We start from the raw sequence: 23,562 nt of genomic DNA on the forward strand, positions 1-23,562 counted from the left end.
AACTTGGGATACTTCTAGAGAGGAGTTCCTTAATCTGTAACTGTAGTCTGCAACATGTCTCAGATGGACTACTGTACACTTTAAAGTGTTACATGTACGTCCGTCGTCATCTGCTTAACTTTGAAGTCGAGTCAGATCCTTCTGAAGTACCAGTATATCCTCGTGGTTGCGTCACTCTCTCCCAAACTGACTTCTCGGTTGATTAGTTTGTAATATGCTTAATCATGCATCCGTCTTTCTTATTTCTAATTAATGGGAACATTTAACATGAATATCCTGATGGTATACTTCAGATGAATTAGTAATGATCAAAATGTGTTCACTGATTTATTTTGTGGCGGTAAATCGATCCTAAGAATTTATAGTTGTGATAGTCTTTGATATTTGTCTTGACCTTAGTTTTAAGTAGACATACCTCTATGTGAATTTTCTTCGCAGAATATTCCCAACAGATCACGTTTGTGTACACTGTGCTGCTAAACTCTTACTGCAGTTATACTGTTTAGATTGAAGACATCTCAACGTCATCCAAATATATGCTTGCACACATTTTCTCTCTACTTTTGGTTTGACTGAGCACAAGAATTTGTGTATAAGCAGAGATAGCAGAAAACGACGTTATTAAGCACTTTATACCTTTAACTCCTTCAATTTCTCTAGTTTTTACAATATCCAATAACTTTGTGATGAGCTGATATAAACCGTTAATTCTTTTGTGTCATCTGTTTGACAGGTATTTGGAGTTCGACAACACTTTGACCATTAACACCTAATATGAATCGTAGCTCAGTAGTGATGGTCCTAAGACGTGGTAAGCCAAAAGTTTAGACCCGACGAGTTTGTGATTGGTAAACACTCATCCGACAGCTTGCTTGGTTTAGCAGCGTTTAGTCGTCATTCCTTACTATAAAATACCATGTAGTACAATATAGTAATAAGAAAGGTACAATGAACTTTTCGGTTCCTCGTAAACTTCGTCGTTTTTTCGTTTTTTCCAGCCGTCCTGGAAAAGAAAAAAGAGATGTGTGAGTGTTGAAATACACTCGTACGCGCGTAAAAACACAAAGTGGGCGAAAAAGAGGAAAATAAACTCATGCACTCGTGATAGCATAAAAAGGGTTTTTACAAAATGCTTTTTTGATTGTTTGTATTCTTTTGAAGTAAAAATATAAGTATATAAGCATATTAAAATTTTTTATTATATATAGTAAAAAGGAAAATCGAAATGATATAAAATGTAAAATGGTATTTTACGTGCAATAGTCATTCAAATGTTCTAGAAATCTTACTTTTCTTCTAGAGTGCGTTGTTTTATGTTTATTTTCAGATACTGTCGAAGTATCATCGCGCTTGTTGGATGTCGGATGAGTTTGCATATGTGTGAAAGTCATGTCGTTCGCTTGTACAGAAGGAAAATCGATATGAAGAGGATTTCTTTCTAAAATCGCAGCTTCGATGCGATAGATGGTGATCCTTGCTGGGATATTCAGGAAAATATCCCAAAAATTATTTTATGAAGTCTAATGCTATTCTTGGACTTCAGATGGTAACATTTTCTTATTGATCAATATTTATTTCATGTGTCATTTTCCTACTGGTCAATACTTATTTCATGTGTCAAATGTTATTTGCTATTTTATGGTACGGTGTCGTCTGCTTGTTTGTTATATAAACACAGTAGGCTTGAAATATAACGATTTATATTGCAGAGACTGAGACTTGCGTTCTGGACTAAACTTGCTGGGCTAGACAGGAAAGCAGGACCAATCAGGACTCTAGGTTGTTCTCACGTGTTTTACGCGTCTTTGGTCCGATCGATAATTCACTGCCGTCTAATCTGCAGTCCCAGTTAAAAAATGCTATCGTTCGTTCCGTTCTAATCGACTGTATAGTACTAAAGTTCGCGTTGAAGATCATTGAAGGGTTCTTCAATTGCTGACTCAAGAGGTCGTCGATATGATTCGCGACGAACGAAGACTTGTGCACTATATCGTATGTCAGGTTGAACAAAAACATCAGTTGATTACGGTCGAGTGGAAGCATGTTTAACTGAACGCATTGCGTTTGTGAGCCTGTTCGAGTTGGGGGTAGATCCATGTTCATTGAAGAAGATGAAGGATCCACGAATTATCCTGGAGGCCTAAGTGTCAGTCCATAAACGAGCTGAGCCGCAGTGTATCCAATGTCAGCTTTCACTGCATTGCGAATACCTAGTAAGACGAGTGGAAGAGCGTCAGTTCACTGAGAAACGTTTGCAGCTGATAGTGAAGCTTTAAGTGGTGGTGAAAATGTCGCACAGCACAATACATAGCTAGGAGTTCCTTACAGAATGTGCAGTACCTCGATTCCGTGTCTAGCAACCGTCTCGTGAGGAATACAGAAGGTTGCCCGGAGTGGATAACCCAGTGTTGTAACAATCCTCCGATAGCTAAGTCGGATGCGTCTGTGAAAATATGGTCCACTATGATATTAGTGCTGCACAAATAATAGACCTAATCCTAAAATTGTAGACTTGTCATGATATAACTGCCTGATCTATAAGATCTTACGTAGAAGTCATACCATCGTCTACACCAACTCATCGTACCGTAGCAATCACCAACGCATGATGTAGAACAAGCATAGGATAGAGATAGAACACTATATTTAATGTGAATAACAGATATAAGATAACATTTTGGTGGAGTTTTGTTCTGTCGTGTAATAGGGAAATCGAGCCATGATTTACCGTGTGAATTATCAGCAAATACAAGGGGTATAATAAACATTAATTAAAATGGTAACCACCAATGTAACTAAGGTCTAGAGGATCCAGGTAACGTGGCCATTTCGTAAAAGACTGATACAAAGAGCTTATTACCTAGCGTTAAGTGACATATTAAGTACGACAACGTGTGTACTTGGGACATGGACTAAGAGTGCTCGTGTACATGCAATATGTTTTACCACAGTATGTCGACTAACGAGTCATAAATGTACATGATTTCGACTAAAACTTGACGGCAGTGACAGAATATATGGCTAGTTTACGTGAAAGCAACTACGAAAGAATGAAGAGAAATACCTGAAGGACATATTTCAAAAGAACGGCTACCCAATCAACTTCATCAAAAAGCACCGACGGCGCACAGCATCAGAACCCAGGTCAAGCACAAAAATCAACAAAAGGATCACTCTACCGTACATATAAGGAATATCAGAAACCGCAACGAGACTGCTGAAAACCTTCGGGATAGGTGTGGCACACAAACCAACAGAATCATTACAATCAATCCTATGCAAACCAAAAGATGAAATAACAAAGGAAAACAAATCAAACATCATCTACAAAATAAATTGTACCAACTGCGACAATCACTACATCGGACAAAGCGGACGCCCCCTCCACCTACGCCTACATGAACATCAATTAGCAGTCAAACGCCATGATATCTCTTCACTTATATCAATACACGTTGATAACTACGGACATTCATCCGATTGGGAAAATGTAGAAATGTTAGACAGAGAAAACTCCAAAAACACCAGAGAATTTTCAGAAGCTTGGCACTCAGGTCAATCAGCAATCAACAAACGTATTGAAATCAATCCAATTTATCAACCAATCAAGAAAATCATACATAAATATAGAAACAAAAATCAAACCGATGGGAGACACAACCAAAACAAAGAAGTAATTATGATAAATTTAAGGTCAACAAGAACCAATCAACATCGAGGTGCGCAGAACAAGCTGTGAAACACATTTGGAAAAATTCGAACACTTCACTTCTATCTGAAGTTTGTGCTGATGATGTCGTTCAGAAGAACGATGAAAGCTCCACGACCAAACCATCCAGCTCAGAGAACAAAACTCCACCAAAACCATCCACCTGAGCTACAAATCTTCTCCACCGTCTCGATATAAGATAACACTCAAGAAGTACCACGCCCGCAAGCCCGAGCCATGCCGTTCGATCAACTCAAATTAATTCAGTTCCATTTTCCCGCCTTCACCATCGTTAGGTATTTATCCGCGTTAAATAATGAATATGTATTTTCCGAGTAGTCTGGTGTTCAGCTTCGATGATTGTGTGGTTAATTCTATATGTCACTACATGTTTACAGCGAAACTAATGGGCGCTTTAGTTTCTTTGTGTGCGAGCATGTTTGCCTTTTCTATGAGTTCCTTATATGCGGTGAATGCTTGACTCTGTGTCGTCCAGACTGATGGATTTCGCATTTCCACGAGGTTGCTCGGTTAGCGAATTCATAATTGACTCACATTTTGGTATGAATCGTCTATAGAAAATTACGAGGCCGTTTAATGTGCGTAATTGCTTATTGGTGTTCGGTTCTGTGTAATCCAGAATGGCCTCCACTTTGCTTCTAGGAGCTCGGATGCCTTGCGCATCAATAGTGTGTCCTAGGATATCTAAGGAGTCAGTTCCAATTTGGCATTTTTGAATGTTTACAGTGATGCCATGCTTTTGTTGTCGCTCGAACACAAGATCCAGATGCTGGAGATGGGATTCTCTGTTCGGACGTGCTATCAAGCAGTCATCAACATACTCATGTACGAAGTTGAGACCTCGAAAAACGTCAGCTATGAACCTTTGGAATGTTTGAGCAGCGTTTCTTAGACCGAAAAGCATTCGCGAAAATTCGTACAGGCCAAAAGGGGTTATGATAGTGGTTTTCAGGGTATCGTCAGCAGCCATGGGGACTCGGTTATACGCTTTAACCAAGTCGATTTTCGAAAAGACAGTTGAACCTTTCAAGGTAGCTGTCATGTCGTGAATGTGAGGCGACGGGTAACGATGGAGAACGGTTTTAGCATTCAATCGCCGGTAGTCACCAGATGTACGCCAATCATTACTCTTCTTTTCGAATTCGTTTTTAGACAACCTCAGCTTTTCGGGAGCCAGTCTGCGCGCTTTAGAGTATACAGGTAGTCCGGTAGTCGTGATGTGATGTGTAACATTCCTGGTTACACGAGGCAATGTCAGTTGTGGTCGGTATATCCCAGAATACTTATCGAGAGAATGGGCCTATCGTATGCGTAATTGTGACTGCAGACAATCTGCAACCGGAAAATGAAGTACGCATACAGATAAATTGGTGTTTCCGTCTACTAGCCTCCGTTTGCGCGTATCGATAAGTAGATTATGGTGTGGTAGAAGGTCTATACCGATGATTGGCATAGAAACATCTGCGACAACAAAGATACAGTGGATGTGTTTGCGTAAACTCACGTTAATGTAAACGTACTTTTTGCCATACGTAGCGATAGGCTTTCTGTTTGCCGCCCGTAGGTTTAAAACCTATTCGTGAAACCGGTCGTCAGAATTCGCTTGAAGAACGCTTACATCTGCGCCAGTATTGATGAGGTAGAGAAATTTGGTTATAACATCTGTGACGTATAACATATGGCTATGTTCTCTGGCGACGGTTGCTGTTAACGCATGCCGCCTTGTAAATTTCCCGAATTGTTTTTCGTGTCAGTCGATTTTGAGTTCGAAAAGTTGCCGGGTTTCCTGAAATTTCTGGAAGACTTTCCTTACTAGTTATGGTCCCAGCACCAGTTGAGGTTATCCGTCTCTCGTGGTCTGAAGACAGATCTCCTACGTGACGTGCTTCGTCGCGCGGCATGTGACCGTTTACGGCCATAACGAAATCGCAGATAACGTGCCAGCGAATGACGTAGTTCCGTGATGTCACTCTGGGTCGTTTGAGGTTTTTCTTTGGCTGAAAAGACCTCTGCATTAGAAGATTTCATGATTTCAAGGATGAGATCGGCAGATGAAACCAGCTCGTCTACGGCGTTATTTTAAAACGAGACCAGCACAGCTGGCACCTGTTGAGGTAGTTTGGATAAGAAAAGTTGTTTGAATAGGCCATCATTGAATGTTTTTTGGCCGATAATCTCTCTCGTTCTTTGCAACATGTCTGCCGCAGAACTGCTTTGCAGGTTGATGTTATTAAGAAGTTGGTCTAACCTTTGTCTATGGGTTAACTCTCTGCTTTTATGTGTTTCGTAGGGTTCTGAAACATCACTAGTAAACATTCCAGATGTTGTGTACCTGCCGAATTCGCATGGTAGTGTCTTGACTACTGTGAGGAATTGTGCACGTGCGTCGATCACGTCGTGTTCATAGAAGTCAGCTTCTGAGTAGCAGAACCAGGCTTCGATGTTATTTGGCCAGAAGGGCATTAGTTGAAACGAAGGTGGAAACATAATCTTTAACTTAAGTACACTGGGTGGCTGTTTGGTCATGGCGAAATATCAAGTACGAGAATAAACGCAGGACAAAATATATATCCAAAAACACGGAATAAATATCACAATGTATAAAAAATTAAAATAAGGCAATGATTTACAGAATCTTAAAAAGGAACAGACTCATAGTTTATGATTTGGTGTACAAGATCACGTCGGCTTCACCACTTAAGATGCCACAGGTATTCAGAGTTCGACAACGCTTTACCCAGTAAAACCTTCTAATATGAAGCGTACCCACCAAGTGAAATCAAAAGACAGAAGCGAGGAGGTTCGAAGATAAATTTGATAGGCTATCAATATATCGAGGATAGTCTGATCTAATCTGGCTAGTGATTGCAGGGGATGTTGTGCACGGCGTTCCGAGCGCCTTCACCTAGGTGAGTCCATAAAAACTAATGTGGTCAGCATCCAATGTTGAAAACTTACAGAGCTATTTTTTGGGGATTTATTTACCGCTACGATATCATGTCTTTCACAAAGTTCAGTAAAAGTAACCTAACCACTCGTTTGCAGTCTCAATAAAGGACTAGTCAGTTTATTTAGGGTTACGGGCAGGAAAGTGTTGTCATGTCTCTCCTTATAGCTGTCAATTGAGGGGGCTGTAGCCATGCCTGATGGGAACGCATTTTAAGTAGGCTTGACATGTGGAAAAAAACTTGTGATCTAGGTGTTAAGTTCTTGATGGACTTTGTAATGTGCTTCACGAAGTACAGTGTTGAATTTGTACTCAGGTTATGAATCACTTGTCCTATCTGCTGAAGACGATGCAATGTGCCTACCTTCTATAACGTGTCCGGATGTGTTTGTTTAAAGGCTTGACTCAATCTGTAAAGTTTTTGTGATTTCGTTTCTATACATCAAATTTATGGTGCAAAAAAGAGCAGAGAATCGGAAGGACTGATATAGATCAATAGAGGCAAGGCGATTTCGGTAACTGATATGACGAACTTCTCAAACGAAGGCAAATGGTTCTTTCTATTAGTTAGAAAATTCCTAGGCGGTATATTACGGTCAGTAACAACACAGATGTCTGATGACAATAAACTGAGAACTGAAATCTGAAATTGTTACCTCAAAATTTCGTATGCACTACAGTGTAGTGTCAGCGAAATGTCACATAACCCCAGACAAATCTTTCGACAGTCGGGTTAGTGAATATCGAACAGTTCACCGATCCCTGTCAAGTTCAAGAGGTTAATAACAATGTTTGTAGTATTAAAGTTATAGAAACGTGAATAACAGCAAAACTTTTATACAAACAGATTTTTTTCACTTTTTCAACTTTGATTATATTATCGAAACATTCTGGCGTTCCTTATGTTTGTATTTCTCAAAATCTCGACCTTAGTGGACTTAGTTGCTAGCGTAGTTTCAATTAATGGACAACCGACAACACTGTGCGACAATCATTCAAAAAGCATGGTTCTCTTATCACAACAAACAGATATTTAAGATCTTTAAATTTGTAATAAAAATCTTGGTTTGTAAACATTTTTTACATTAAGTTCTAGGAAAATCTGCCAAAAAAACATCTCCTTAAAATACTTCTACCTGAGGACTACCGAATTTTAATCTCAGATAGATTATGTGACACGGCTCTTTTATTTAGGTAACTAATAGTATTATTATTACTTCGAAAATTTTGGTTGGATGGGGTAAAATTTCCTCCGGTCATATGTTTCAAAGTAAATGTGAAGAATATTTCTTGTTCATTTACTAATATTTCTCCTGTGAGTTTGTTTAATGCAAACAATGTAAGATTACGTAAAACGTTTCACGTGTTCAGATTACGAAGTGTATCGTGCAATCAATCGGTAGAAGAAAATACCTCGATCTAGTGTTTGAAGATTCAAGTGCTTATTTCCAACCTCATTTTATGAAAGAGAGGTGTCTTTCAGATGTTCTAATTACACGAAAGGTAAAGCAGTTAAGGTTCTTACCCAAGCTTCCGATTTTGGGGAAAATTTGACCTATTTTGGGGAAGCCGCTCTAGTAAATTTTAGGGAAATGGCACAAGAACCCCAAAATTTCCCCAAAGTTAGGAGCTTGGGAATAATGACTAAAAATAAAGATTATCAGTACACAATCACTTCTCGTTCTTTGATATGATTTAATTATTATAATTGCGCGTTGTCTCACAAATTGTTAAGACGTAGAACTAACTTCCTACTCACATTTTAAACTCGACTAAGTGTGTTACCATTCGTAATAGAATATGTACTAATTGCTTGAGTTTATTGTTTTGACGATGTGATCTATAGATGCAGTGTATATTCTAAAACGTATAATGGACACAGCATTTGAAGTCTCTGTTAACTGACCACAGCTTTCAAACACCTGTCATTCTGCACAAAAGCCCTACATTAGACAAGTCATCAAATGACTGACTAAGTCTCTGAATATTGTACTAACAAGCAGACTGTTGTTATGGGTTGCTGTACGAGTAACATATAAGCCAATCAAAGCAAACAATAATGGTGGGTTTATAAGATATAGTCAAAATGTTTCTTTTACTCTCTGAGTATTCTTCCTTTAAACGAGGTTTCAGAGGAAGTCGATATGAATGTATTTTAAACTTAAGTATTCAAACGCATTTTAGTGAATAAAAGCGACCTTTGTAAACGATATTGGTTACACCGTGCAAGGAATTGTGACGTAACACTGTGCAGTAGACTTTTGAATTACTATGTATTTTTCCACAGTCATTAAAATAAATTATGTGTTCAAGCTTATTGGGAATGTCGTTTTAGGACTTAAGTCTCAAAACCGGGTAAATTAACTGTATCTCCATTCTGTATGATTATTTTTCGGGATTTGATTTTTCACCAACGTATCTAGTCTAATAACAGTAAGTGCTTTGCTTGTTCCTATTGTAAATTTACCCTTGTTGCTGTTCAAAATGGTTTCCAAAATATGGTAAATAAAGAAATATGCTTTCAATTTTTATTGTTATTTTCTTAAAGTCCTCATTTGATAGACGGCTGACGATTGACTCTTTTTGAAGCGAATAAACTAATTGGTTTAAAATGTTTTCTGATCGTAACTAGGGAATGATTTTCTTGTTATTTCTTTATCACGATGCTATGTTGGTTATTAATTAAAAAAAGCTATGTCGTTCAGTCGATTCACATTAAGATGCTGAAAGAATATTTGAAATGAATTTACTTTGATATTTCTGCTCCAATATGTACATGAAGTTACAGATATCTTGATAGAATCATTGATGATGTATGTTAGTGCTTAACTTAAAGTATATTATTCTCCATATTTATTTGTGTAAAAGCGTTTCATTGAAGAACTTCCGGCTGCCTACGGAGGGCATCAGAATCACTGGCGTCATTTGGATGGTAAAGGTTTGTTTCAATTTTATCTCAGGTAGACAAAAAATGTTAATGTCTTTATCTCTATTGGGCTAAAAACCACTTACATAATTCAGACCTAGTAACCATGTGACATGAAATGATTTGATTGAGTTCTGAGTACACTTGCAAGTGACAGGAAATGTAAATAACGCACTAAATTACTACTAGTTAACAGCAGTAAAGGTACGATTGCACATAAAATAAATTAGTGTTCTTTGACGCCAAAATAAATCACTTCATTATAGTGGCGAATAAATATAAAAGCAACAAACTACATTCCGTAATTTATCTTTTATAAGATTACAGCAAGTTGTTTTAATATACCGAGCAAAAGTAAGACTTAAATGACTGAAAGGCATCTAAGTGCACTGATTAGGAGAACGGAAATTACCATCCGATTTGCAAATGTATTTAAACCAACAGGGTTAAAAATGCCTGGTCTACATGACCAACTATTGTCCCATTTAAGGAAACCATTATTTCAGTGCAATGTATAGTTTAAACTTAACAGAATGACCCATAGACAAATGGATTACATATATAAGGAACTTGCTATTAATCTATTACTGGCAGATTTTTCATGTCCACTTTGGGAAAAAATTAGTTAAAGATGTCTACCAAACATTTTCACCTGCATAAAAATTACCTACCAACAAGCGTCGACCAGCGGTAAAGCTGAAAGTGAGTTCAGTTTCTACTTTCTCGATGATAAAATATCAAGAAAACGTTTTGAGACAATAAATATCTGTTTTTAAAAGACCAATAATGGGTAACTGACTATGAAAATTGCTAAACTCAATTTATAGTGCGATATGCGCTACTTATACGGACATGAATAGGTAGTATGTAGTAGGAGATGGAATCGAATTGTTTATTAACACAAGAATGAAATAAATAGAAGGAAAACAAACAGCAATCAGAATAAAAGCAGGATCGGAATTATGATAAAATATGTAAAAGACAACTCAATGAATACCTGCAAATGATGTATTCAATGTATGATTTTTATGTTTTACAAAGGCACTGTGTGATCTGATGTAAAACAGTAAAACTATTTAACGTACCTGAATTCTTGTTCACTAAAATAGTAGTACAAAGGGTTACTTTATTATATCTCTCACTGTATGAGTTTGCAGTTTTATGTCAAATATAAAGAATTAGATCTATGAAAATGTGTATCGAATGTGGTTGTTCATCAAGATTTAGTGTTAAAAATGTGTAAGTTAAAACTCAAGAAGTACCAATGACCTCTGTATCGAAGAAAAATTTTCATGAATGTTAATTTTAAAAATAATGGGTTCGCGAAAATCTCGAAAGGAAGGATTAAGAGACATTGTTACTCACTATGTTCAATTATTTTATATGTTAGTAACATTGTTTTATTGTATGACAGAATCGATATCATTGATATGCACCCTTTTGCCTGCTTCATTTTGAGAGCAAACTTTCCCATAAAAACCTTTTTCTTGACATCGAAAAGGCAGTCAATTTTGTGAGTTGTTAAGAATTACAGCAGAAAAGCAAGATTTTCTTGGAGGGGTATTTATGTTTGTTAGAACTATTTCTAATTTTCAAAACAGTTTTGCATTTTTATATGTTTAGTTGTCGAAAGGTTGGATTATTTATCTGATGTACTTGAATTACCATCACTGAACTGCAAGCCAAATTTGAAGCGTATTATCAACTTGCTTACTACAACAGTACAGCCTGAAGTATTAGGTCCGATGTCACGATACAAACTGCTTCAAATGAAACAAAAATTGGTTCAATGTGGTAAGGCACAGAATAAATTAGAGCAACACAGAAAGAAAACCCAAAAACAGATGAATTATTTTAATAGTTACAGTAAAGTCCCGAGAAATATGAATGTAAGTTAACTGAAATTGTATTCAGTTTCATTGTTATTAGTTTACTCCGACAGTCTGATATTTAATGTTTGATGAACGTATTTACATATATTCGGATCTATTCTTACTTAGTTTCTGTCTCATTATCTGCGTAAAGTGTGGGAAAATTCAATTTTTGTGCCCCAACACAATACGAATTGACAATAATTGATTGTTCTCTGAGATTCTTCACAAATATTGTTAGGGTAGTATTCAGTGCCATATTTTCTCCGATACTAGAATAATTCAGTTTTGTAAAGTATTCACTAGGGCCATTTGTTACTAAAATGATAATTTATTTATTATAATTAGCTATATAAAAGTGATCTCATCTTTGTTTTTAAGCAAACTCGTAAAATTCAGCAAACTATTGAATTAGTTTACAGCCAGTATTTGAATGAACTCGTGATCATTTATCAACTGAACATTTTGGAAGCCATATTCGCGACTTAGTTACTCCTGTAATTATTACTTCATAAAATCAATGTTTATTTATAAGTTTTAAACCTATTTCTGTTCAGAGTTGTAACTAATGAAGACATGCGTCAGAAAGGTGTCTTCTCAAACTGTTGTGTGCATATCAACTCAGATTTAAAGCACGTATACAGCGAATTATACCTATTAACAACCATGTCAAGTTATTCAGTATTTCAATAGAGATATTTATGGATTGCCTGGTTATGGTGGTAACGCAATAATGTTTCTTACAGGAAGTAACGTTAGAAAATAATGCATAGTATTATTAAGAGATGCTGAAACGATTGTTGGCAAACATGTATGACAAAACATATTATATTGGAAGGTTGAACATCAAATTCTAGGTTTCAAGGGACCGCGATCTATGTAACAGCACTTACTTTTTATTTGCCTTAACAATTTGTAAGATCTAAAGTCGCTTATTATTAGTTTAAAGGATGATTTATTAATTAGATTCAGTAAGGTTACGTTCGTATTATCACATTTAATATTAGTAGTAGGGATCATGTAATCCTACACATTCGTCGACCTTTACATAAGAAATTTATATCTATATATGTTTTTTTAAATAGTGTATACAGAACTCACTCAATAAAAAAACCGATCTGCTTGCTCATGAATATTTGGATGAAATCTCTGATAAACTAGAAGAAGCAGAACAGTTGTACAAATGGAGTCAATGTCTACCTCAGTTGTGATTTAAAAGAACAGACTTTGTTTACTAAGAGTATGTTTTGAGTAAAAGAGAAAAAAATAGAGAAATAACTTTAATAAATGTCAATCATATGTTTGATACTTGTTCTGCCATGGTGAATATTTACACTAGTTAGTGTTATTTCTAGAATTTTCTTTTTAAATCTCGCTTAGTCGATCTCTCAAAGTAGGCTGCAATTTTTCTGGTATATATACCCTATCCATATATTGTATTTAAACTTGCCTACTATGAATAAAAGCAACCAAAATACCGAATTGCACATAAGAGTCATGAAACTAAGGGATAAAGTATGTCTCAAGAGCACTAAGATTATGAACAATAAAAGTTACTCAGTGAACAATCTAACTTTCTGTCGTAGTGTTCTAGTTTTAGTGAGAAAACATCATATGACTTTCCAATGAGAATATCAGAATTTAGTGCGATTACAATAAAAACTGTTTGTTGAATGGGTAACGTGTCCAAAGTAAACAAAGTTTTTCAAGTTGAGAGCAATAGAATGTCCAGCTAGAATAGTTGATGAACTGGTGGAATACAAAGTAAAATTTATAGATGGATGGGGACAGAAAGTCTGTTGCAACAGAATATCACATGCTCGTGCAGGTCTAGAAATGCTCAGCTTATAATTTAGACTACTTATAATTACAAAGTAGCGTGCAAACAACAAATTAAAAAATGAATGAAGGTCGAGAGTCGTTAACATTTGACATACTTCTTGGGATACTACTGTTACAGATACTCCAGCCTTATTATATTTATTAACTTGAGGTAAAGATATAACACAGTTGTGCTCATGGGTGCGTAGCAGCTGGAGTATAAAAGTACACTGTTATTCTGGAGACTACATTGGAACATTCGAGAATAATTTATAAGCAGATGGTTAAGTTAGTTTTGTCCATAGAAAGCCGTACATTTCCGAAGTACCAAATATTTTTCTGATGATAAGAAGGACTAGTGGACGAAGAGGGTCCAACGAATATTTTGTCATGGAAAAGTAAGAAAACATCCTCAAATTGGTTTCTGAGAACTTCGGATTTAGAGGAAATAATGTTCCATTTCAGAACCGCACAAGTGGATAACTAGTTTAATTGAAATGAGAATAAATGCCAGGATTAATTTTGTTACAATCGTTGTATTAAGTTTAAGTAAAACTTATCATTACTGGCCAAATAATTCTACCACCCTACACTGCTTTTAGTATAAACAGATAACTTTATAGTTTAGAAATATTGCTTTGATTATATACGAACATTAATAATCATAAAGATGGTATTCGTTGCAATTTATTCTCAAAATATCACTTAGTAAACTATGTTCGTATACGCAGTGTCCGAAATATGATTCTGATACACAGTGTGCTAAGCGCTAAAATCCAACTGATCGCTTGAGTGAGAACACAATGGTGAGTAAGAAAGTGTATTGAGATACCGAATCAAATGCACAAATACTCATTCATATATATACCACTCTATCCTTAGGAATTTGACCTGTTTCTTAGCCAATGAAATGTACTTTTATTAGATCACTCCTGGTTGCCAACGTTCGACCTTCTCATTAGGTTAATTTTGACTGAATCTCTATATCGAATCATTTGATGCTACTCCTTTTGATGTGAAGTGTGTTAAACGTTTGAAATTCCGTAACATTCTGTGTTAACAATAAAGTTCTTTATTAACACATTTACTGATTTAAGGAAAATCCTTATCAGTGTTTTTCAACGCCTTTGATTAGATTTTAATCACGATGCACCGAAATTTGATTCAGAATGAGTTATTTGTATCATATGCAAAAGCAATGGTACATCAGAGGCTGGTTGGTTATTTAAGTTCTTCGATCGATACAAACAACTAGTACAAATATCGAGTTCTTGCTTAATTTGTAATTTATCTTTGGACTAACTAATTATTCACTAGATAACTGATTTAGTTAAATTATGAAGACGAATAGTAAGGTAGTTTAGATAGTAAAAGTATCATTGTTAGAAGAAAAGATTAGAAATGGAGAATATGATTCAGGATTGAATAAGGAATTGGCAGACTAAAAAATGGATTGGTTTTTAGGCTGAGGATTTAGAAGAAAATATAAATTGGATGCATCTGTTGAATCGTGCCCGAATGTGAGTCAATTCAAACAAGATTTTCAATCGCTGGTAGTAATAACTGCGCATATAGCAACCAGGTGATCTACGCCTAGTGATACAGCTCAATTTAATAATCAATTGCTTTATGGTCTAGTACAAAGTTTGATCTTGAATGCCTCTATCTTACAACCTTGATTGGTGGCTTTTTTTAAGTAAAGAGAGTAGTCATTGTCATGACCATGTGACTAAATCGCCAATCAGAACAAGACTTATATGACCTTGACACTGTGTCAAATCAATGACGCATAAAAACGGTGCGAGCAGTCTAGAGTCAACTATTAGTCCTTATTAGTTCTTTTCGTCTACTCCGGGCCATTTGAGTCCAGAATATAAATCTCAGCTCCCACTGTATGAAACAAGTGTTTCAGATATACACAGTTGATATACGAGTAAATCGAACCGCATCATACAGCATCAAGCCAAAAGTGGCTGTGATAGTGAGAAACTGTAACTAATAGATAGGGAATATATCAAGAATGGTAAATCGTATAACTGCAGCCAATAAATCAAATGTAAGTTCATGATAAAGGGAATATGAATGTATATAATCCAGTTACTTAACACTTATGCAGTAAGAATATATATAATGACGGTCCATAAATAGTTTCCTGATGTTACCCATAATTTAATCTTCGTTAGAATATACCAGTCACAATAAATGTTATCATAACTTTATTATCATGAAGTGATTAGTATGGTCCAGCCTTTAAATAAGATTGCATGAAATAATGACGATAATCAATGTGGATATCAGTAATAAAATATCATTTTAAGGTCCTGGAATGTTGAACTATTGATAGTAAGGATGTAATGGTACGTGAGATTATAACTAAATACTTTACTACCCTAGTATGGTACTCTTCATCTGGTGAGGACCTATGGCTCTATTAGGGATAGAATCCAGGACTACTAAGAATTACACATACCAAATCGAAACAACTGTCTAGTGCCCATAAATTTTCAATGCTACCCCAACTGAGGCCAATTAGTAATAAATACAACCTATAAATTTAACATATCTTCACAAAACTAATTAAAAAATCAACAATAATAATAAAATAATTCATTTAAATCTATATAACAAAATAAAATAATCCAGTATATTGGCGAAAACAAAACAGTTGAGAAACTAACAAATATAAAATTCATACAATAAATATAAGACAAATCATGAGTAAGAAAACTGATCTACGCAATTAGCTTGCTTACATGATATATCTTTAAATATTTCATAAGCTGAATCTTAATTTGTAACAGAACGAATTTCACAAAATGGATCATCAACATTAAAACAATAATCGTAATAATAATACTGAGCACATTGTTTAAAAAGTTAGCCGGTGAAAAGGTCTGTAATGTATTTATATATTCTGACTATAATATATTTTATTTATTTTTCAGTGATGAATTCTATAAGGATGGCCACATGGTGCACGATCACTAAATGTCGAGTTCATCTGCTTCAAAGTTCTATATGATCGATGCGAATTTCCTGAATTTTTCAAATGTTTTGCTTCATTCAAATATTTTTGTCCCTGTCATTTAAAATTCGATTAAAAGTGTCATTACATAATTAGTAGTAACTTCAGTATAGAAATATAATTGATAAATCTTAAAATTAAGATGAATTTTTAAAATGATCGAATTCATATTACTTTAACAGTAAAGAATAGATCAGACGTACTTGTACAATTAGAACAAAAGAAACGTTGTATTATTTTTTAGTGCTGGAAACAAAGGACAAATAAAACCACCATTTGAATCGGAGTATTTATTTAAGTGATCGTTTTATTTGATACACGACTAGATCAAATGTTAATGTAAATCAGCTATCGACTTCATGTTTATTTACCCGGACGCAATCGCAGATTGATGTACTACTGAAGCATCAAAGTAACATTGCAGTTTGCTAGATGATATAGTAACCAAGAGTGTAGGCTTACCTGCCAAAAATGAATCTAATAATAGTAATCAGGAATGACCAATGAAAGATTATGTTTTAATGCTATTCAGCTTGATATTTGTAGTCATAATTATCCGTAAACTTCTAGATGTGAAGATATTGCCTCATCATTCTATATGAATTAGTGGATTACAAATTCTCTACAATCTTAGTTGTAACCAAATGTTTTTCCGGTCATCAAAAGATGAGTACACCATTCAGCAATCTGGTCCGTATTAGTTTATGCTTAAGAAATATCGTCTTACAAAATTCAAAAGCACTACAGTTCAACTGAAAATGTCTTGGAACGATGAAATCATAAAATGAGTAATGTTTAAATTAGTATTAGGAGACTAAATAGAATTAATAAAAAAGCTGATGAGATTTAGAGCATTCATCAGCTGAAACCACTGAGATGTGAACTACTCGTGATCAGACCTCGCTTATCTCCATATCCAATGGTTGTTAACAGTGGAAAGTTGATTAGTGGTGGGTAAAATATAACTCGATGTGAACTGATGAAGTCACTGCTTATTGAACTGGGCTGTTTAATAAATTATAAATTATCAGGTTGAAGTTCATAAGCGATAACTTTAGTCCAATTGCATAGCACATATTCACTCTCGATGGAACGACTTCACTAATTACTTTCCTTTCCCAAAAACCTAACTTTTTTATTATGCATTTTTAATTTCTCGGCAACATTCTTCCTTGCCGTACTATGTTTTTTACGATCAGCTTTCCTACTGTTATTAATAGTTCTATCATTGTCATCTTATCAATTTTATTAAACCTTAATGTTGTGAACTATAAAGACCCGATCTTATCTTCATTTGTGTCAGGTCCCATGCTGTTTAAAATCAAATGATTGAATGATTTTGAATATCAGTAAATTCAAAATGAAATAATCTATAAACATAATCTACTTCAAAATCTTGACTATAAAAGCAGAAGATAAATGAAGAAAAGTATTTTTTTAATATGTCAAAAGTTTGTATACGAAATTTACAGAACAACTTGTATACAATGCCATATTTGTTGAAAGGAATGTAGTGTGTTGATCAGTTGATACGACTATCATACTGAAGGATTGTTTATAAAACTTTATAAAGTGAATAAGAATTTTTGTTAAAATTTTTCATTGACTTTATACAATTTGTTAAACATATCTAATGACAATTCAACGAATTTTGACTTCTTTTAAATTTTCCAAGGTGGATGCTTCTAATGTTGTCGAGTTCTCTAACCTATTTCTTCACGAAGTAGGCTCAGAAGATGTCCAGAATGACAATAAAAGCTTCTCATCCAACTTGAAGAGCTCAACATCACTGAATTAATAAATGTATTTTTTGATACGCCTGCTAATTAAACAAAAAGACCCGTCATTCAGTCGCAACGCAGAACCTGGTGCATATGTACAACGTTTCATCAGTACACAGATAAAATAGATTGTTAGGCCAAATCACAGAATAGAAGAGGTAGTAACAGTACCAGCGGTGATTACGTGTTGAACATACCATTCGGAAAAGAAATTTAAATTAGTGAAAGAAAAACAGAAGAGAACAGTTATGAATGACTCAGAAGCTCAGAATTTGAGGCAGGAAAACCATTAAACACCTGGAATCACTGAATGGCTATTTCGTCCTAGTATGAGTCTCTTCGGCAGTCGGTATTCATAAACTGCTAGGGTTGAAGCTATCACGAGTTCACTTAATCTGAAAACGAGGAAAAAGTCTCGGTGACCAAAGACCAGTAAGCTAGCTATTGATGAAGTCCAAGCTTGGAATGGGGAAGTATATTCTGCAAACAGCCAGAAAAGAGCGATAACAACAAACACAATTCAAAACGTATATATACAGTACAAAACCGCCCTTGGGGAGAGTTACCAAATAGCATACTAAAAGATTCAACGGACAAATAGCATTAAAGATATTTCCCATTGGGAAATACGACATGTAAGGTGACATGAGCACCCTTGGCGCGAAAACAAAGAAATTTAAATTTTCTAAATAAAATTATAAAATTGGATCCTTTACCAAGTGAGTTCTGGGGATCTAACATCCCCAAAATAAACCTGGATGCGAAGATCAAACACAAGATTGATTGAAGTTACACTCTTAAAAAATTAGATGTCAACTCAATGATCCAGAGGTTAATCGTTCGCAATCCAATATTTTATCTACGAGCTTGTTTTAGCATCATCGTTCCGAATCTGAGTTTGCTTAAATAATAATAAACTAATACGTAAAGTATTCACATCAGATTTGTTTGATTTTTGTTTTATTTTTTGTAAGCTGGTTAGAGTTCATTAGGTCATTATTCGTTCCAATGAAAGCTAGTACGTGAAAAATACCTACATGGTATTTCAATAACAGCCTTGAAAAAAAGAAACTCAACTAATGTTTACTACAGTACATACCATATCAAGTTCATTTGTTAGTAAATTAAATTCATTTTGAGGAAATGGCCAGTTATTCTTTTCAAAAGTTTTCAATATATTCGCATAATCTTGATACCAACATAGTTTTGACCGCCACTTTGTATACTTATCAAGATTAACATCTTTACGCAGATTATTTAAAGAATCATTATCGATATATTCAAATATTATTTCAATTAGTTTTCTATAAGAGAAAAGAAAAAAAATTCATCAAAAACCCAGAAAATGGTTGTAAATTTCGATTGAACAAAGAAACACTATTATATACAAATGTTTCTAAAAATTCAGTATAAAAATTAAGTTTGGTTATTTTCCCACATAGTTTTCTATTTTGCTAAAATGTCATTATTTAATAGTCGTTCATAGGATTACATTTACTGAAATTTTACTTTCTCATAAAGCTGGTTACAAGAAACTCATTAATAAGATTCTTAGAAAGTTTATTCTATTTTACATAAAGCTGCATCTTAAATAACCACATTAACTTATATGAATGACAAATTATTAATGAATTTCCTGGAGTTCTAGTGAGAAGCCATGGCCAACGGAGTTCAACTGTATCTGTTGTGAGGCAGTTACTCATTGAAGACAATGGTGGACGATCGCGCAATATCGTGTATTGGTTGAAGTTATACATTAACATCGTTTGACGCCGGTTCAGTGATCTGGAGGTTAGGCGTTCGTGCGCGAGCCTGAAGGTCCTGGGTTCGAGTCTGGTGTGCAGGATTGTGGATGCGCACTGCTGGGAAATCCCATACTAGGACGAAATGGCCGTCTTGTGCTTCCAGGTTTTCAATGGCGATCTAGCATGGATTCATTCCTGATATCAATTTAAACTCAACAATCTCCATAACCTTAAACTTGCATAAATAATGGTTGATTATAAAATATGAACTGCTTATACTTTAAAAAATTGTTACCAAAGATAAAACAATAAATTCCTTTCATTCTCTTGTATTGTATACATAAGTCATTTCTATCAAGGTTTAAAATGTATTAGTTATCAGGTTAAAGGAAATAATCCAATGACTTTAGTTGAGTTAATACATCGCGAGGATATCGTATCTCTTTTGCAAGACTGCATGAATTCGTTGGCTTAGGACACTATAACGTATAGATCACAACCCCAGTCAATGAAAACCATTAAATAAGCTTATTTTGTTTTCCGCCTAAATACTGGCAACCAATGCATTACGACTTGGATTCAATTTCAATTCCTCTCAATAGTTAATTTGTCTTAAAAATTAAGTCGCTTATTATGCAAATATATTTATGATTTACAATCAGATATTACGTTGTTAACGTTTTGTTAATATGTCATTTATAAATGAGAATAGTTATGCAAAACCTAAATAAACGTACATTCAAACAAATTTATTCATATTTTGGTACAAAAATGTATCTTTAATGAAAGATGAAACACTATTATACCATGCGCTTACTTCTCAATTAGGAATAATGCATTTCTTAGATCTTTTTCATATTGTTCAAAATTAATTGCCAATGGATTGAATAAATGAATCTCAGGGGATTTTGTAGATTTTTTTTTATTCACATATGCTATTGGTAGGGTTTGTTTTAATACTTCAGATACAACATGATGTCTTAATGCTGGTATATATGTTGGACGTAAGCGAACTGTGAATGATTTTAAGAGATCAGTTAAACGAAGCTTTTTTGCAGTTAGACCATGATTAGATAACCAGTTAGGAATTGTATAACTAAAAAAAATATAATCAAGCATTCAGCCTTGTGAAATTTCAAGATTTCCAACTATTTAGTTCAAATGGTGGATTTTGATAACACTGTATAGCTAGACAAACATTAGAAGTCAGCTAGTTCTTCATAGATGTTTTGTTCTTATTTGGAAATTTGTAGTAGATACTTACGAACCCGTACACAGAATATAGATTATGACTCAGAATTTGATATGGGTATGATGCTTTAAATCAATTAAGTCAAAATGTATTTAGCCAAATTTTCAACTTCAGTTGATTTGTGATACTAAACAACTATTATTGACTTATCAGTGAACGTTCATATCTTACCCTTAACATGGTTGAACACCATGAGTAACAGATTCTCACTAGAACATTAAGAATCTATTTCAATCCTAATCAATATTTATAACAGACTGTGGTGAACATCACCACCAGATATAACATTTTTACTGAAAACGATCAGCCATACTGTTTGTTGAATAACAATATGCTTAATGATTGATTGTCATTTGATCCTCCTCATTCATCATAACCGACAAATTACAATTGACCTTAACATCGTAGTATTCAAACTATCAATAAATAAATGAGATACACGAATATTACTCATTTTTAGTGGTCACTTTATTGATGTATGTTATAATACCAAAAAGTCAATTTGTTTAAAATACATAAATTCTTTTCTGTTTTCTATTCGAAAACTTTGAATAATGAAATGAAATATCGATGAAAAGTGGTAACTGTCGTTGAATTTTATAATATCTGTTGCCATCTCTTATAGTGCTAATGCAATAATCGTCTGAATTTTCATTATTGCTATTATATATTTAAATTGATTAGATAGTCAGTCAGTCTGACATTTAATTCCATTCTGCATTTGTCATACAGCTAACTTCAAAAAAAATTAACAAGACATTTTTATTACTCATTTTAGATATTATAAGATGTGTTGAGTCGCCTTCCGAGAAATACAACGGAGCCTGCAGAGGCCCTAAAGGAGCCGAAGAGTTCCAGCCAATCAGAACATGATGGAGCTTTCTAGAATATCAACGTGACATGCTACTATTGGTCAGTAGCATGATTGGCCAAAATGTAATGTTGATTTAACAAATGTTAATATCTTTAAATACCCATGATTTTCTGTACACTTTGATTCTTACCAAATAAACACTTCTCCAGCTTTCCTTCTGTCTTCTGATTTGCGACGGTGAAGTCCAACGTTCGAGTGTCGTAGCCGTAAACTGTATTCTGCATTATCAAGTAGCGAACTTAACAAGATGTTTGAATCAGCCATTATGTACTTCGTTTTTTTCGTTCCGAAAGATAATGGACAATCATTGTTGACTGTCGATCTCATAACGATGCGAATTTATTGATAAAGCCTTTTCAATACAATGACAGAGTTTATTCAGTCAGTTCATAATATAGCAGCAATACGACTCATTTTAGTCAAGGTTTCTGTTCAGATATCCTGTATATTCCGTTGAGTATAAGACCGTTGTTAATTTTTTCATATTAATTCACAGGCTTTAACTTTATCAAAGCCAATAATGTGGAAAATAGTAAAAATATACTTACATTATGTCTGACCCCTCACTTGGACTGACTTTCTGCTTTGTTTTATTGAGAAGGATTTCGTCTGTTACATTGTTGCATGGAAAAAGCGTTAGGAAAAAATATATGTTTAAAGATACTTATTTTTGAAATATAATAATGATAATATTAATAATAGAAGCTAGCTATCAAATTTTCAGCCTCAAGGAAGGGAATAGAGGAAATTTTGAGGAAGGTGGGTAAATAGGACCCTGAATGGATCGGCTCAAAGTTAGCAGTGCTCGTCAGGAGTATAACTGGTCAAGTCTGGGACACTCAGTTATAGAAGAAATAACAAACGCAAAACAAACAAAACAAGAAAAGTACAACAAAAGTTCATGTATTTGCTCAAACTCTGTAGAAGAATTTTTTATCTGCATAGACAATTATTAGTGAAATTACCTTTTGTTACTTAATACTAATCAAAATGTTTTATCTGTGGGTTAACTCTCAAAAAGACTAAAAGAAAAAACTTTGGTCTTCAAAATAAAATGTTCATAAAATAGCCAATATTGAATAAATTAAACTTATTAAATAAACACTAATTAGTGAGATTAATTCAACTATGTATTCAAGAGTGATATTTTAAATTCACTGTTGTTTACCTGTTATAGCCTTATTGAACCGCTGACTTTGCCTTCCTAGTAATTGTTTAGTTTCATACAGTAGAAAATCTTTCTCATCCAAAGACGTTTTATATAAATTTTGTAAATTTGGATAATAAGTATCTGTTAGGATATAAAAGACATTTGTAAGTATCTTTGTAGATGCGTCAAAATCACAGATCAATAATACTTATCCGTAAATCATATTTTCATGACTACTTCTAGTTATTATTAAGTCCTAATAATAGTATAATCCCAAACGCTGATATAACTATTGAATAAATTTATACAGAATCATCTTTTTCAAGCATTGTCGGATTAACATGTAAAGCAGTTGTTATGTGAATGAAGAAACTTAAATAAGGGAAAAAAATAGTGATATTTTGTTTGAACTTCTTAGTATTTTTAAAAAATGTGACTCA

At 34.3% G+C, this 23,562-nt stretch overlaps 2 protein-coding genes across 2 annotated transcripts in view; one reads left to right on the top strand and one right to left on the bottom strand.

Annotated features, from left to right (window-relative positions):
• Window positions 1–7,602: 7,602 nt before the first annotated feature.
• On the top strand, window positions 7,603–12,775 carry MS3_00005350 (uncharacterized protein). Its single transcript, XM_051213407.1, has 5 exons — window positions 7,603–8,016; window positions 8,049–8,180; window positions 9,546–9,615; window positions 11,227–11,492; window positions 12,560–12,775. The coding sequence occupies exons 2-5, from the start codon at window positions 8,139–8,141 to the stop codon at window positions 12,683–12,685; spliced, it is 504 nt and encodes a 167-aa protein (XP_051069385.1). The 5' UTR covers window positions 7,603–8,016; window positions 8,049–8,138; the 3' UTR covers window positions 12,686–12,775.
• Window positions 12,776–15,544: 2,769 nt separating this feature from the next.
• Window positions 15,545–23,562, bottom strand: part of VWA3B (von Willebrand factor A domain-containing protein 3B) — a 36,292-nt gene continuing 28,274 nt past the window's right edge. The window contains exons 13-17 of the mRNA XM_051213408.1: window positions 23,141–23,263; window positions 22,521–22,581; window positions 20,664–20,942; window positions 19,201–19,405; window positions 15,545–16,374 (exon numbers count right to left, since the gene is read on the bottom strand). Coding sequence (XP_051069386.1) covers window positions 16,237–16,374; window positions 19,201–19,405; window positions 20,664–20,942; window positions 22,521–22,581; window positions 23,141–23,263 — 806 coding nt within the window. The 3' untranslated portion in view covers window positions 15,545–16,236. The remainder of the gene's footprint in view (window positions 16,375–19,200; window positions 19,406–20,663; window positions 20,943–22,520; window positions 22,582–23,140; window positions 23,264–23,562) is intronic.

Source organism: Schistosoma haematobium, chromosome 3 (assembly GCF_000699445.3).
Source record: "Schistosoma haematobium chromosome 3, whole genome shotgun sequence".
NCBI lineage: Eukaryota > Metazoa > Platyhelminthes > Trematoda > Strigeidida > Schistosomatidae > Schistosoma > Schistosoma haematobium.

Excerpts from the sequence above, each read along its gene's own strand:
- MS3_00005350 (XM_051213407.1), top strand. The coding sequence starts at position 8,139 with ATGAAAGAGAGGTGTCTTTCAGATGTTCTAATTACACGAAAG. Across the intron at positions 8,181-9,545 it reads ATGTTCTAATTACACGAAAG|CGTTTCATTGAAGAACTTCC; the intron begins GTAAAGCAGTTA and ends TTTGTGTAAAAG. Across the intron at positions 11,493-12,559 it reads AAGTCCCGAGAAATATGAAT|TGTATACAGAACTCACTCAA; the intron begins GTAAGTTAACTG and ends TTTTTTAAATAG.